General features: G+C 57.8%; 1 protein-coding gene across 10 annotated transcripts in view; it reads left to right on the top strand.

Moving 5' to 3' along the window:
• The window catches only part of RASA3 (RAS p21 protein activator 3), a 171,054-nt gene that overhangs the window by 116,545 nt on the left and 39,209 nt on the right, over positions 1–15,300 (top strand). For all 10 annotated transcript variants that reach the window (XM_003832117.5, XM_034937080.3, XM_034937078.3 and 7 more), the window contains 3 exons: positions 8,981–9,061; positions 9,446–9,518; positions 12,456–12,532. In XM_003832117.5, the coding sequence (XP_003832165.1) occupies positions 8,981–9,061; positions 9,446–9,518; positions 12,456–12,532 (231 nt within the window). The remainder of the gene's footprint in view (positions 1–8,980; positions 9,062–9,445; positions 9,519–12,455; positions 12,533–15,300) is intronic.

Here is a 15,300-nt window from a genome sequence, read left to right as displayed (position 1 = left end):
TGGCCCCCAGGATGACGCCGTTTTAGAGGTCCTGGCCCCCAGGATGACGCCGTTTTAGAGGTCCTGGCCCCAGGATGACACCGTTTTAGAGGTCCTGGCCCCAGGATGACACCGTTTTAGGGGTCCTGGACCCCAGGATGACGCCGTTTTAGAGGTCCTGGCCCCAGGATGACACTGTTTTAGGGGTCCTGGCCCCCAGGATGACGCCGTTTTAGAGGTCCTGGCCCCAGGATGACACTGTTTTAGGGGTCCTGGCCCCAGGATGATGCCGTTTTAGAGGTCCTGGCCCCAGGATGTCGCTGTTTTAGGGGTCCTGGCGCGAGGATGATGCCGTTTTAGAGGTCCTGGCCCCAGGATGACGCTGTTTTAGAGGTCCTGGCCCCCAGGATGACGCCGTTTTAGAGGTTCTGGCCCCCAGGATGATGCCGTTTTAGGGCTCCTGGCCCCCAGGATGATGCCGTTTTAGAGGTCCTGGCCCCAGGATGACACTGTTTTAGAGGTCCTAGCCCCCAGGATGATGCCGTTTTAGAGGTCCTGGCCCCAGGATGACACTGTTTTAGGGGTCCTGGCCCCCAGGATGACGCCGTTTTAGAGGTCCTGGCCCCCAGGATGATGCCGTTTTAGAGGTCCTGGCCCCCAGGATGACGCCGTTTCAGGGGTCCTGGCCCCCAGGATGACGCCGTTTTAGAGGTCCTGGCCCCAGGATGACACTGTTTTAGAGGTCCTGGCCCCAGGATGATGCCGTTTTAGAGGTCCTGGCCCCCAGGATGACACTGTTTTAGAGGTCCTGGCTCCCAGATGATGCTGTTTTAGGGGTCCTGGCCCCAGGATGACACTGTTTTAGAGGTCCTGGCCCCCAGGATGATGCCGTTTTAGAGGTTCTGGCCCCCAGGATGATGCCGTTTTAGGGGCTGACGCCGTTTTAGAGGTTCTGGCCCCCAGGATGATGCCGTTTTAGGGGTCCTGGCCCCCAGGGTGATGCCGTTTTAGAGGTCCTGGCCCCCAGGATGACGCCGTTTTAGAGGTCCTGGCCCCAGGATGACACTGTTTTAGGGGTCTGGCCCCAGGATGATGCCGTTTTAGAGGTCCTGGTCCCCAGGATGATGCCGTTTTAGAGGTCCTGGCCCCAGGATGACACTGTTTTAGAGGTCCTGGTCCCAGGATGACACTGTTTTAGACGTCCTGGTCCCAGCATGACACTGTTTTAGAGGTCCTGGCCCCCAGGATGATGCCGTTTTAGAGGTCCTGGCCCCAGGATGACACTGTTTTAGAGGTCCTGGCCCCCAGGATGACACTGTTTTAGAGGTCCTGGCCCCAGGATGACGCCGTTTTAGAGGTCCTGGCCCCCAGGATGACGCCGTTTTAGAGGTCCTGGCCCCCAGGATGACGCCGTTTTAGAGGTCCTGGCCCCAGGATGACGCCGTTTTAGAGGTCCTGGCCCCAGGATGACACCGTTTTAGAGGTCCTGGACCCCAGGATGACGCCGTTTTAGAGGTCCTGGTTCCAGGATGACGCCGTTTTAGAGGTCCTGGCCCCAGGATGATGTCGTTTTAGGGGTCCTGGCCCCAGGATGACGCCGTTTTAGAGGTCGTGGCCCCCAGGATGACGCCGTTTTAGAGGTCCTGGCCCCAGAATGACGCTGTTTTAGGGGTCCTGGCCCCAGGATGACGCCGTTTTAGGGGTCCTGGCCCCAGAATGACACCGTTTTAGGGGTCCTGGCCCCAGGATGACGCCGTTTTAGGGGTCCTGGCCCGAGGATGACACTGTTTTACGGGTCCTGGCCCCCAGGATGATGCCGTTTTAGGGGTCCTGGCCCCAGGATGACGCCGTTTTAGAGGTCCTGGCCCCAGGATGACACTGTTTTAGAGGTCCTGGCCCCAGGATGATGCCGTTTCAGGGGTCCTGGCCCGAGGATGATGCTGTTTTAGAGGTCCTGGCTCCCAGATGATGCTGTTTTAGGGGTCCTGGCCCCAGGATGATGCTGTTTTAGAGGTCCTGGCCCCAGGATGACACTGTTTTAGAGGTCCTGGCCCCAGGATGATGCCGTTTCAGGGGTCCTGGCCCGAGGATGATGCTGTTTTAGAGGTCCTGGCTCCCAGATGATGCTGTTTTAGGGGTCCTGGCCCCCAGGATGATGCCGTTTTAGAGGTCCTGGCCCCAGGATGACACTGTTTTAGAGGTCCTGGCTCCCAGATGATGCTGTTTTAGGGGTCCTGGCCCCCAGGATGATGCCGTTTTAGAGGTCCTGGCCCCCAGGATGACACTGTTTTAGAGGTCCTGGCTCCCAGATGATGCTGTTTTAGGGGTCCTGGCCCCCAGGATGACACCGTTTTAGAGGTCCTGGCCCCAGGATGACACTGTTTTAGAGGTCCTGGCCCCCAGGATGACGCCGTTTTAGAGGTTCTGGCCCCCAGGATGATGCCGTTTTAGGGGCTGACGCCGTTTTAGAGGTTCTGGCCCCCAGGATGATGCCGTTTTAGGGGTCCTGGCCCCCAGGATGACGCCGTTTTAGAGGTCCTGGCCCCCAGGATGACGCCGTTTTAGAGGTCCTGGTCCCAGGATGACGCCGTTTTACAGGTCCTGGCCCCAGGATGATGCCGTTTTAGGGGTCCTGGCCCCAGGATGACGCCGTTTTAGAGGTCGTGGCCCCCAGGATGACGCCGTTTTAGAGGTCCTGGCCCCAGAATGACACCGTTTTAGGGGTCCTGGCCCCAGGATGACGCCGTTTTAGGGGTCCTGGCCCCAGGATGACACTGTTTTAGAGGTCCTGGCCCCCAGGATGATGCCGTTTTAGGGGTCCTGGCCCCAGGATGACGCCGTTTTAGAGGTCCTGGCCCCAGGATGACACTGTTTTAGAGGTCCTGGCCCCAAGGATGACGCCGTTTTAGAGGTCCTGGCCCCCAGGATGATGCCGTTTTAGGGGTCCTGGCCCCCAGGATGATGCCGTTTTAGAGGTCCTGGTCCCCAGGATGACGCCGTTTTAGAGGTCCTGGCCCCCAGGATGACGCCGTTTTAGAGGCCCCACAATGACACTGTTTTAGGGGTCCTGGCCCCAGGATGATGCCGTTTTAGAGGTCCTTGCCCCAGGATGATGCCGTTTTAGAGGTCCTGGTCCCCAGGATGATGCCGTTTTAGAGGTCCTGGCCCCCAGGATGACACTGTTTTAGAGGTCCTGGTCCCAGGATGACACTGTTTTAGAGGTCCTGGTCCCAGGATGACACTGTTTTAGAGGTCCTGGTCCCAGGATGACACTGTTTTAGAGGTCCTGGTCCCAGGATGACACTGTTTTAGAGGTCCTGGCCCCAGGATGATGCCGTTTTAGGGGTCCTGGCCCCAGCATGATGCTGTTTTAGAGGTCCTGGCTCCCAGATGATGCTGTTTTAGGGGTCCTGGCCCCAGGATGATGCTGTTTTAGAGGTCCTGGCCCCAGGATGACACTGTTTTAGAGGTCCTGGCCCCAGGATGACGCCGTTTTAGAGGTTCTGGCCCCCAGGATGATGCCGTTTTAGAGGTCCTGGCCCCCAGGATGACGCCGTTTTAGAGGTCCTGGCCCCAGGATGATGCCGTTTTAGATGTCCTGGCCCCAGGATGACACTGTTTTAGGGGTCCTGGCCCCCAGGATGACGCCGTTTTAGAGGTCCTGGCCCCAGGATGACACTGTTTTAGAGGTCCTGGCCCCAGGATGATGCCGTTTTAGGGGTCCTGGCCCCAGGATGATGCTGTTTTAGAGGTCCTGGCTCCCAGATGATGCTGTTTTAGGGGTCCTGGCCCCAGGATGACGCTGTTTTAGAGGTCCTGGCCCCAGGATGACACTGTTTTAGAGGTCCTGGCCCCAGGATGACGCCGTTTTAGAGGTTCTGGCCCCCAGGATGATGCCGTTTTAGAGGTCCTGGCCCCCAGGATGACGCCGTTTTAGAGGTCCTGGCCCCAGGATGACACTGTTTTAGGGGTCCTGGCCCCAGGATGATGCTGTTTTAGAGGTCCTGGCTCCCAGATGATGCTGTTTTAGGGGTCCTGGCCCCCAGGATGACACTGTTTTAGGGGTCCTGGCCCCAGGATGACACTGTTTTAGAGGTCCTGGCCCCCAGGATGATGCCGTTTTAGAGGTCCTGGCCCCAGGATGACACTGTTTTAGAGGTCCTGGCTCCCAGATGATGCTGTTTTAGGGGTCCTGGCCCCCAGGATGATGCCGTATTAGAGGTCCTGGCCCCCAGGATGACACTGTTTTAGAGGTCCTGGCTCCCAGATGATGCTGTTTTAGGGGTCCTGGCCCCCAGGATGACACCGTTTTAGAGGTCCTGGCCCCAGGATGACACTGTTTTAGAGGTCCTGGCCCCCAGGATGACGCCGTTTTAGAGGTTCTGGCCCCCAGGATGATGCCGTTTTAGGGGCTGACGCCGTTTTAGAGGTTCTGGCCCCCAGGATGATGCCGTTTTAGGGGTCCTGGCCCCCAGGATGATGCCGTTTTAGAGGTCCTGGCCCCCAGGATGACGCTGTTTTAGAGGTCCTGGCCCCAGGATGACACTGTTTTAGAGGTCCTGGCCCCCAGGATGACGCTGTTTTAGAGGTCCTGGCCCCCAGGATGACGCCGTTTTAGAGGTCCTGGCCCCAGGATGACACCGTTTTAGAGGTCCTGGCCCCAGGATGACACCGTTTTAGAGGTCCTGGCCCCCAGGATGACGCCGTTTTAGAGGTCCTGGCCCCCAGGATGACGCCGTTTTAGAGGTCCTGGTCCCAGGATGACGCCGTTTTAGAGGTCCTGGCCCCAGGATGATGCCGTTTTAGGGGTCCTGGCCCCAGGATGATGCTGTTTTAGAGGTCCTGGCTCCCAGATGACGCTGTTTTAGGGGTCCTGGCCCCAGGATGACACTGTTTTAGGGGTCCTGGCCCCCAGGATGACGCCGTTTTAGAGGTCCTGGCCCCAGGATGATGCCGTTTTAGAGGTCCTGGCCCCAGGATGACACTGTTTTAGGGGTCCTGGCCCCCAGGATGACGCCGTTTTAGAGGTCCTGGCCCCAGGATGACACTGTTTTAGAGGTCCTGGCCCCAGGATGATGCCGTTTTAGGGGTCCTGGCCCCAGGATGATGCTGTTTTAGAGGTCCTGGCTCCCAGATGATGCTGTTTTAGGGGTCCTGGCCCCAGGATGATGCTGTTTTAGAGGTCCTGGCCCCAGGATGACACTGTTTTAGAGGTCCTGGCCCCAGGATGACGCCGTTTTAGAGGTTCTGGCCCCCAGGATGATGCCGTTTTAGAGGTCCTGGCCCCCAGGATGACGCCGTTTTAGAGGTCCTGGCCCCAGGATGACACTGTTTTAGGGGTCCTGGCCCCAGGATGATGCTGTTTTAGAGGTCCTGGCTCCCAGATGATGCTGTTTTAGGGGTCCTGGCCCCCAGGATGACACTGTTTTAGGGGTCCTGGCCCCAGGATGACACTGTTTTAGAGGTCCTGGCCCCCAGGATGATGCCGTTTTAGAGGTCCTGGCCCCAGGATGACACTGTTTTAGAGGTCCTGGCTCCCAGATGATGCTGTTTTAGGGGTCCTGGCCCCCAGGATGATGCCGTTTTAGAGGTCCTGGCCCCCAGGATGACACTGTTGTAGAGGTCCTGGCTCCCAGATGATGCTGTTTTAGGGGTCCTGGCCCCCAGGATGACACCGTTTTAGAGGTCCTGGCCCCAGGATGACACTGTTTTAGAGGTCCTGGCCCCCAGGATGACGCCGTTTTAGAGGTTCTGGCCCCCAGGATGATGCCGTTTTAGGGGCTGACGCCGTTTTAGAGGTTCTGGCCCCCAGGATGATGCCGTTTTAGGGGTCCTGGCCCCCAGGATGATGCCGTTTTAGAGGTCCTGGCCCCCAGGATGACGCCGTTTTAGAGGTCCTGGCCCCAGGATGACACTGTTTTAGGGGTCTGGCCCCAGGATGACGCCGTTTTAGAGGTCCTGGCCCCCAGGATGACGCCGTTTTAGAGGTCCTGTCCCCAGGATGACACTGTTTTAGGGGTCCTGGCCCCAGGATGATGCCGTTTTAGAGGTCCTGGCCCCAGGATGACACTGTTTTAGAGGTCCTGGCCCCCAGGATGATGCCGTTTTAGAGGTCCTGGCCCCAGGATGACACTGTTTTAGGGGTCCTGGCCCCGGGATGATGCCGTTTTAGAGGTCCTTGCCCCAGGATGACACTGTTTTAGGGGTCCTGGCCCCGGGATGATGCCGTTTTAGAGGTCCTGGCCCCCAGGATGACGCCGTTTTAGAGGTCCTGGCCCCAGGATGATGTCGTTTTAGGGGTCCTGGCCCCAGGATGACGCCGTTTTAGAGGTCGTGGCCCCAGGATGACGCCGTTTTAGAGGTCCTGGCCCCAGGATGACGCCGTTTTTGGGGTCCTGGCCCCAGGATGACGCCGTTTTTGGGGTCCTGGCCCCAGGATGACACTGTTTTAGAGGTCCTGGCCCCCGGATGACGCCGTTTTCGGGGTCCTGGCCCCAGGATGACGCCGTTTTAGAGGTCCTGGCCCCAGGATGACACTGTTTTAGAGGTCCTGGCCCCAGGATGATGCCGTTTCAGGGGTCCTGGCCCCAGGATGATGCTGTTTTAGAGGTCCTGGCTCCCAGATGATGCTGTTTTAGGGGTCCTGGCCCCAGGATGATGCTGTTTTAGAGGTCCTGGCCCCAGGATGACGCTGTTTTAGAGGTCCTGGCCCCAGGATGACGCCGTTTTAGAGGTTCTGGCCCCCAGGATGATGCCGTTTTAGAGGTCCTGGCCCCCAGGATGACGCCGTTTTAGAGGTCCTGGCCCCAGGATGACACTGTTTTAGGGGTCCTGGCCCCAGGATGATGCTGTTTTAGAGGTCCTGGCTCCCAGATGATGCTGTTTTAGGGGTCCTGGCCCCCAGGATGACACTGTTTTAGAGGTCCTGGCCCCAGGATGACACTGTTTTAGAGGTCCTGGCCCCCAGGATGATGCCGTTTTAGAGGTCCTGGCCCCAGGATGACACTGTTTTAGAGGTCCTGGCTCCCAGATGATGCTGTTTTAGGGGTCCTGGCCCCCAGGATCATGCCGTTTTAGAGGTCCTGGCCCCCAGGATGACACTGTTTTAGAGGTCCTGGCTCCCAGATGATGCTGTTTTAGGGGTCCTGGCCCCCAGGATGACACCGTTTTAGAGGTCCTGGCCCCAGGATGACACTGTTTTAGAGGTCCTGGCCCCCAGGATGACGCCGTTTTAGAGGTTCTGGCCCCCAGGATGATGCCGTTTTAGGGGCTGACGCCGTTTTAGAGGTTCTGGCCCCCAGGATGATGCCGTTTTAGGGGTCCTGGCCCCCAGGATGATGCTGTTTTAGAGGTCCTGGCCCCCAGGATGACGCCGTTTTAGAGGTCCTGGCCCCAGAATGACACTGTTTTAGGGGTCTGGCCCCAGGATGATGCCGTTTTAGAGGTCCTGGTCCCCAGGATGATGCCGTTTTAGAGGTCCTGGCCCCAGGATGACACTGTTTTAGAGGTCCTGGTCCCAGGATGACACTGTTTTAGAGGTCCTGGTCCCAGGATGACACTGTTTTAGAGGTCCTGGCCCCCAGGATGATGCCGTTTTAGAGGTCCTGGCCCCAGGATGACACTGTTTTAGAGGTCCTGGCCCCCAGGATGACACTGTTTTAGAGGTCCTGGCCCCAGGATGACGCCGTTTTAGAGGTCCTGGCCCCCAGGATGACGCTGTTTTAGAGATCCTGGCCCCAGGATGACGCTGTTTTAGAGGTCCTGGCCCCCAGGATGACGCCGTTTTAGAGGTCCTGGCCCCCAGGATGATGCCGTTTTAGAGGTCCTGGCCCCCAGGATCACACTGTTTTAGAGGTCCTGGCTCCCAGATGATGCTGTTTTAGGGGTCCTGGCCCCCAGGATGACACCGTTTTAGAGGTCCTGGCCCCAGGATGACACTGTTTTAGAGGTCCTGGCCCCCAGGATGACGCCGTTTTAGAGGTTCTGGCCCCCAGGATGATGCCGTTTTAGAGGTCCTGGCTCCCAGGATGATGCCGTTTTAGAGGTGCTGGCCCCAGGATGATGCCGTTTTAGAGGTCCTGGCCCCAGGATGATGCCGTTTTAGATGTTGCCCCAGGATGATGCTGTTTTAGAAGTTCTGGCCCTCTTCCAGGATGACGCTGTTTTAGAGGTTCTGGGCCCCCAGGATGACGCTGTTTTATAGGTCCTGGCCCCCAGGATGACACTGTTTTAGGGGTCCTGGCCCCCAGGATGACGCTGTTTTAGAGGTCCTGGCTCCCAGATGACACTGTTTTACGTGTCCTGGCTCCCAGATGACGCTCTTTTAGGGGTCCTGGCTCCCCGATGACGCTGTTTTAGGGGTCCTGGCCCCCAGGATGACGCTGGTTTAGAGGTCTTGGCTCCCAGATGATGCTGTTTTAGGGGTCCTGGCCCCCAGGATGACACCGTTTTAGGGGTCCTGGCCCCCAGGATGACGCTGTTTTAGAGATCCTGGCTCCCAGGTAACACTGTTTTAGGGGTCCTGGCTCCCAGATGATGCTGTTTTAGGGGTCCTGGCCCCCAGGTTGACGCTGTTTTAGGGTTCCTGGCCCCCAGATGATGCTGTTTTAGGGGTCCTGGCTCCCAGATGATGCTGTTTTAGGGGTCTTGGCCCCCCAGGATGATACTGTTTTAGGGGTCCTGTCCCCCAGGACGACACTGTTTTAGGGGTCCTGCCCCCCGCCCCCCCGATGACACTGCTTTAGATGTGCTGTCACACACTGCCGGCGTCCTCGCTAAAGCACATGCTCACCTTAGAGGTGTTGTTTTGGGCTTTTGTGAATGGCCAGCGTGATTCTGCATCACACCAAGGCAGAATGGCTGGTGTGGCCCTCCTTGCCTTCCGGTGAGGAAACCTCATCTCACAGCTTGAACTCAGGCCTCCTGCCTGACCCAGAGCTGTCTCGCCATTCGCCCAGGTGTCTGCGCTCCCTCCTGACGCCGCCTCTGCTTCTCTCCTCAGCATCGTCGAGTGCCAGGGCCTCCCCATCGTGAATGGGCAATGTGACCCCTACGCCACCGTGACGCTGGCAGGACCCTTCAGGCAAGTTGCCTCACGCCTCAGGTTTCTGTTCTGGTCCTGGGGGGCTAGGGTCCAGCTCTGAAATCACGAGACCACTGCCTCATTTGGGAGAGGCAGGAGGTTGCGCTTTGAGGTAGAATATGAATTTTTACTTCCTTTTGTTTTCTTTATTGCTCCAAAATTGCTTTGTAGAAAATAAAGCCTTCATGCTCTTCACGCTGGGTATTTTTGGCTCAGTAAAGGTTCCTGATTTGCATACCATCTGGAGTTGGAGACCAGCAGAAATATTTATAAAATAAATAAAGCCAATAAGTGACTTGTGCATTTGAGAGCTCGGTTTTACCACTGAGAGACTTGGAATCAGCAGTGTTGTTTTAATCCCAATCCTTTCTCACTTGATAACAGATCAGAAGCAAAGAAGACGAAAGTGAAGAGGAAGACCAACAATCCCCAGTTCGATGAAGTGTTTTATTTTGAGGTTGGTATCTTCGTGGGTCAACGTTAAGTGGAAACTCTGCACCCGAGACACGTTGGCAGAAAGTCTGCATCCAGAACGATCTCAGTCTCTTCCCTCTGGAAGTTCCTTCCGGAGAGGAGCGAGCCCTGCCGGCCGGCCCTGGGGATTGGACCCGTGGCCCCAGGACCTTCCCTCCTCTCCCAAGAGAGAAAGGTCATTCGTTGTCTCCCGAACTGGCCCAGATTTGAGTTAAAAGATGACAGATTAATGCTTTCCAAATTACCAGGACCTTGGGGGTTTTTGTTTTTTTGGCTGCTCTACCCAAGCATCCCTGAGAGGCGGAAGGCTTGTTCCAGTGGAAATAGGCAGGGTTTTGAAACAAAGGGGAAAGGATTCAGACACAGAGATCCTCTCAGAACATGAAGCACCAAAATCCATGAAAAGGAGGGTGCAAGGGTGCACCTGGTGGAATGGGACCCCGTTTGGGATGGCTGCATCTCGTGGAGTGAGGACCTGCCATGTGGCTGGTGCAATTTTGGGACAGCTGCATCTCGTGGAGTGAGGACCTGCCATGTGGCCGGTGCGGTTTGGGGACGGCTGTGTGCAGGGCCTTTAGGCAGATGTTCTTCCCATCCACAAACATTCCGGTGCACAGGCCCTGGAGATGTGAGGATGGATGAGGCCTCTGTGGCAAGAGCATGGCCAGTCATGCCTGCGGGGTCGGGCGGGCTCCCCTGAGCCATGATGGCTGAGTGGGGCTCGATGCATGCAGCTCTCGGGACCGTAGGAGAGTGGACCTACCGGTGAGTGGGTCCTGACTGAGCAGGACCCACTGGCACTGCTGAGGCTCAAAAGGGCCCCACAGGCAGAGGTGGGAACTTGGTGTCCAAAGCCAGGGCCAGGCTTTCAGGGCCACTGTGAGGAGGGCTTTAGAGGTGGAATCTCTTCTCTGTCTCAGACGGAAGCCTCACTTATAGACAGGCGGAGAAGATGATTTTGCCAGAGCGAGGGAAGGCAGGGAGCTGCCAGGCTCCCAGGGGGAGGGTGGGCCCTGTTGGAGGTGCAGGAGGCATGCAGCATGGACCGAGTTCCAGGTGGCAGCTCCCCCCGCCTCGGCTGCTGGCTCGGCTGCCACACACAGAGCTGTCATACACACAGTGGGGTAGAGCTCGCCCACTGCCCGGCCACACACGGGTGCTCATCACGCTTGCAGTGTTCTCACGCTGTTTCTACCATGTGCACTCCTGTTTCACTCTGTAAAGACGTGGGTCTCAGCCTACGGGAGCAATTTAGTGACCACAGACAGTCTGAAAACCATGGTCTGCATCACCACCTGTGGGGCTCCAGGGAAGGCCCGGACCTCGCTGACCGCTGCTGTGTGGGACGCGCGGGGCCCTGCTCTTTGGGCTCTGTGACCTTTCACTCCGTCTCCTCCCCTTCCTTAGCAGCCGCAGACCTCTTTCACCAGGACCCTGTCTCTTTCGGCTTCAGCTGCTTCTGACCCAGCTGGAGGCTGAGCCCCGGGGAGGGAGCACATCCCCCGCAGGCTGTGGTCAGACAGCCACCTACTGGGAGCAGACCCAGGAAAACAGATGTTCCGTTTCTATGGGAAGCAGCGTCTGTACCATTTTCTTCCAGGATAACAACTAGACACATTAAGGCCCTTTAACTCTCTAAATGAGATTAAATAATCTCATAAATTTGGTAGGAGCTGCCTTCATTCACTCAACACGTGTCAGGTGCCAGCACCGTGCTGGTGATCAGCTGGTGATAAGATGTGGGAGAAAACAGAGGAGTCCAAGGCCACCACACCAGGCCAGCATGGGAGAGATGCAAACAGTCAAGCCTCTACAATAGCTCCCGACCTGCCCTGCAGAGAGGGCGTGAGGCAGGGGCACTGGGGGCTTCCTGGAGGAGGCATTGCCTGACCTGAGTTTTATGAGATGGGGAAGTTGGGGGGAAGCAAATTTGAGGACAGTGGTGTGTAGGTCAGGAAGGAGGAGGCATCAGCAGCCCTCAACCCAAAGCAGAGAACTGCCCCTGCGTGATCTTCACCTCAGTTTACCAATCAGGAAGTGCAAGCTCAGAGGCTAGGCAGTTTTAGCAACATGATTTTGGTGTCAAGCCCTACATCAGAACTTCGAGCTGAGAGCTCCTGAGCCAGCATCACTGCTGAGGCCCGGAGAAGGTGGGGTAGGGAGGGAGGCCGGGCAGGAGGGAGCCCTTCTTGTAAACGCAGGTGACCTGGTGCACGGCTGATGGTGGTTAAATCGGAACTCCAGGTGGTAACCGACTGTGGTCTCCTGGAGCCTGTGGGTCGGCCTCCTGCTCTGCTGCAAGGGCCCTGCTGGCTGGCGGGGGGCGGTCCCAGAGCCTCAACCCTTCACGCCTTCACTCCGTTTCTGTTCTAAGGAACCCACGGTGCGGAGGTGTCAGGAGGAAGGTAGCAGCGTCTTGACTTTCCACCGTCTGACCCTCCCCGGAGTGCTGGGGTCTGTTCGGGGCCGGCCAGGTTCAGGCTCCACAGACCTCACACGTTTCACTTCCTGTTGGCAAATAGAGCCTTGAGGTGGGGCCACGGGAGGGCGGCGCTGGCTTCGTCTCCACGGCAGAGGGGACCCTCCCTCCCTCACGGGGTGGCAGGCCCAGAGCAGGCGCAGGTGAGGGACATTTAGGTACCCAGAGCCCGGCACCCATCAGGAGCCGCTGGGAGAGTCCGGCCGTGGCCGTGAACAGCCTTGGGGCAGGTCTCACCTGGGTCTGCCCCTCCAGGGGCGCCGTGAGTAGGAAATGCTGGCACTCAGGAAGCCAGGCCTGAATCCCGAATCCCGCCAGGCGCCTTCCTGGTTGTGGCCCTTGAGTGGCGTGTGGGTAAGCGCAGAGGGTAGGGCAGCCTGGGGCCTAGGTCCGCATATACCCCCGCCTGGTGGCACCGCTCTCTCTCTCGTCTGACTCTAGGTGACCCGGCCCTGTAGCTACAGCAAGAAGTCCCACTTTGACTTTGAGGAGGAAGACGTGGACAAGCTCGAAATCAGGTGAGAAAACCAGGCTCTGCGTCCCCCACTTGGCAGTTTTCACCCAAACTCCTCAGCTCTTTTGTTCTTTGTTACTAAATATAGGGTCGTAGATAGAAATGAATTTCCATTTTCTTGGTAATTTTCACAACAGGATGTTAGAAGTTGTAGTTGAAGTGACAGCCTGTGGGTGGTGTTAGGGCTTACCTTGCAATACCTGCGAAGAGGTGAAGGCCAGAGGTCCGCATCCCTCTGGCCGTAAGGCTTCATCCACCTGGAGTGACGGGGGCTGCAGCCGTTCTTAAGGTCTTGTTCTAAGCCCTCCGCCTTCCATGGGTTCAGGCCTCACTCAGAGGTTGCAGGGCCTGGCGGGTCAGCACAGCACCTGGCCCTGACCAAGCAGGACCCACTGGCACTGCTGAAACTCTCGGCTGGGCGGCCTCTGTGGAGACCCTGTCCCCTTTGACTCGAGTGAAACGCTCTCACCTGGCGTCCTGGGTTCATGTTTCCTGCGTATGGTCATAGAAGCTGCATCTTCAGCCTTTGCCCATGGGGCCCCCACCGCCCTTTCCTGGCTCCTCAACGCCTCCCACGGGAAACGGGGAAATCGCTTGTGGGTTCACGCAGGTCAGGACGCGATCTCAGGCCCAGGATTTAGAGAGCCCCACGATCCCGCTGACTGAGTTCTGGGGAGGGCGGGCATCAGAATGTGCCCTTCACAAACCCCGGCGGGTTCCCTCCTCCCAGTGAAAATAAGCTGGATTCCTGTTTATTTTTGAACGTAGCCTCTGTTCCTTCTGTACCAACGAATGCCTCCATTCCCTATGAAGAGGCAGATGAGCCTCCCCTGAAGCCCCCGAATCTTTCCATGCTGGACAGAGAAGGAAGGAAACGGCTCCCTCCTGACCCTCCCCAGCTGGCCCTGAGACCCCGAGCCTGGGATGCCCCCGAGCCTGGGATGTTCCCCAAGCCTGGGATGCCCCCGAGCCTGGGATGCCCCCGAGCCTGGGATGTTCCCCGAGCCTGGGATGCCCCCGAGCCTGGGATGCCCCCGAGCCTGGGATGCCCCCGACCCTGGGATGCCCCCGAGCCTGGGATGTTCCCCGAGCCTGGGATGTTCCCCGAGCCTGGGATGTTCCCCGAGCCTGGGATGCCCCCGAGCCTGGGATGTTCCCTGAGCCTGGGATGCCCCCGAGTCTGGGATGCCCCCCGAGCCTGGGATGTTCCCCGAGCCTGGGATTCTCCCCGAGCCTGGGATACCCCCCGAGCCTGGGATATCCTCCGAGCCTGGGATGCCCCCGAGCCTGGGATGTTCCCCGAGCCTGGGATGTTCCCTGAGCCTGGGATGCCCCCGAGCCTGGGATGTTCCCCGAGCCTGGGATGCCCCCGAGCCTGGGATGTTCCCCGAGCCTGGGATGTCCCCCGAGCCTGGGATGTCCCCCGAGCCTGGGATGTCCCCCGAGCCTGGGATGCCCCCGAGCCTGGGATGCCTCCGAGCCTGGGATGTCCCCGAGCCTGGGATGTCCCTGAGCCTGGGATGCACCTGCTTTCTTTAGGTCATTTTGGAGAATGTGCTGGCCATCAAATCCTTGGTCATGCTCCCTCCCAGGGGCTAACACTGCCCTGGGGGGACCCTTAATGGGACACGCATAGCCGGTGCGTGGCTCAGGCCCTACGGCTGCTGGGAGGCGTGGTTTTGTGGTTGAGAACTGTAGGAATGTCCCTGATGTTATCGGTCAGATCCGTCCCCCATAGTTGTCTCCATCCTCAACCACAGAATGTCCCTGACGTGGTCGGTCAGATCTGCCTCCCCAGGGACTCACACCAGCCCCTTTTTCAAGAGAAGGAAGCGCCATCGTTGGTTTCTTTTTACACCAAGTTTTGAATTCAGGAGTGAAGTCCTAGTTATTAAATTTTTTAAAAGCACACAAAACATGTTTTAAATATTTCCCTTATTAAAGGCAAATGCGCCTGCCTGGCCGCTAGGCACATTTTTTTAAAGTGTCCATGGGCAGATCAGTGGTCCCCTCATGTTCCTTCTGAAAGGAACGCACTGTGGGTTCCTGTGCAGCCTGTCAGCCCTCCCCGGCCCAGATGCCAGTGCCTCTGCGGTGCCACTGCCCTGCAGGATTTGCAAGGGTAACAAAATCCCTGGCCTTCTGGAATCTTCTCCCTCCACGGGGATGCCCCTGATGGCCACAGTGTGGTTAGGCCTGCCGAGTTTTAGCCCCCTGAGTAGGGCTGGCCACGTGTAACTGTGTGGTTTCAGGCCTGTGGGTAGGGCTGGCCACGCATGACCTCAGGTGTTTCAGGCCTATGAGTGGGTCCTGGCCATGAGGGACTGGGTTACCAGCTCTGTAGACTTGTTGCAGCCGGGGATGCTGTATGTCTGTCAGAATTTCACAGCCCCAGGTCTGAGGGGACACGTACCATCCCACACTAGGACAGAACATTATGGGAGCCGCTGCTGTGTTAGACGTTAGCAGAAGCTTCACAATGCTGGGCCTGCGGTAGTCACGGAGATTCGTGGGCCATGCTGTGGTTTGTGGCCACAGTTCTCCCCCCGCTGTGGTGTGCATGGCCCCTGAATCCACTTTGTGCCCCTAGATCATGAGCAATCCATGGAGACAGGGTTCTACATGCAGGGGCAGGGCATTCACAAGAACCCAGTTTTGTTTTGAGGCACATTTTCATGTGACGAAAGCAGAAAGCCCCTGGATGTTGAATCGGGCAGCCCGTCCTCCATGGACACCCTCCTCTCTACAGGCCCAAGTTCTCCATCATCCCCT

This window comes from Pan paniscus, chromosome 14, assembly GCF_029289425.2.
Source record: "Pan paniscus chromosome 14, NHGRI_mPanPan1-v2.0_pri, whole genome shotgun sequence".
Lineage (NCBI taxonomy): Eukaryota > Metazoa > Chordata > Mammalia > Primates > Hominidae > Pan > Pan paniscus.
The sequence above is the reverse complement of the archived record's forward strand: the minus strand, read 5'-3'. Positions and strand labels throughout refer to the sequence as shown.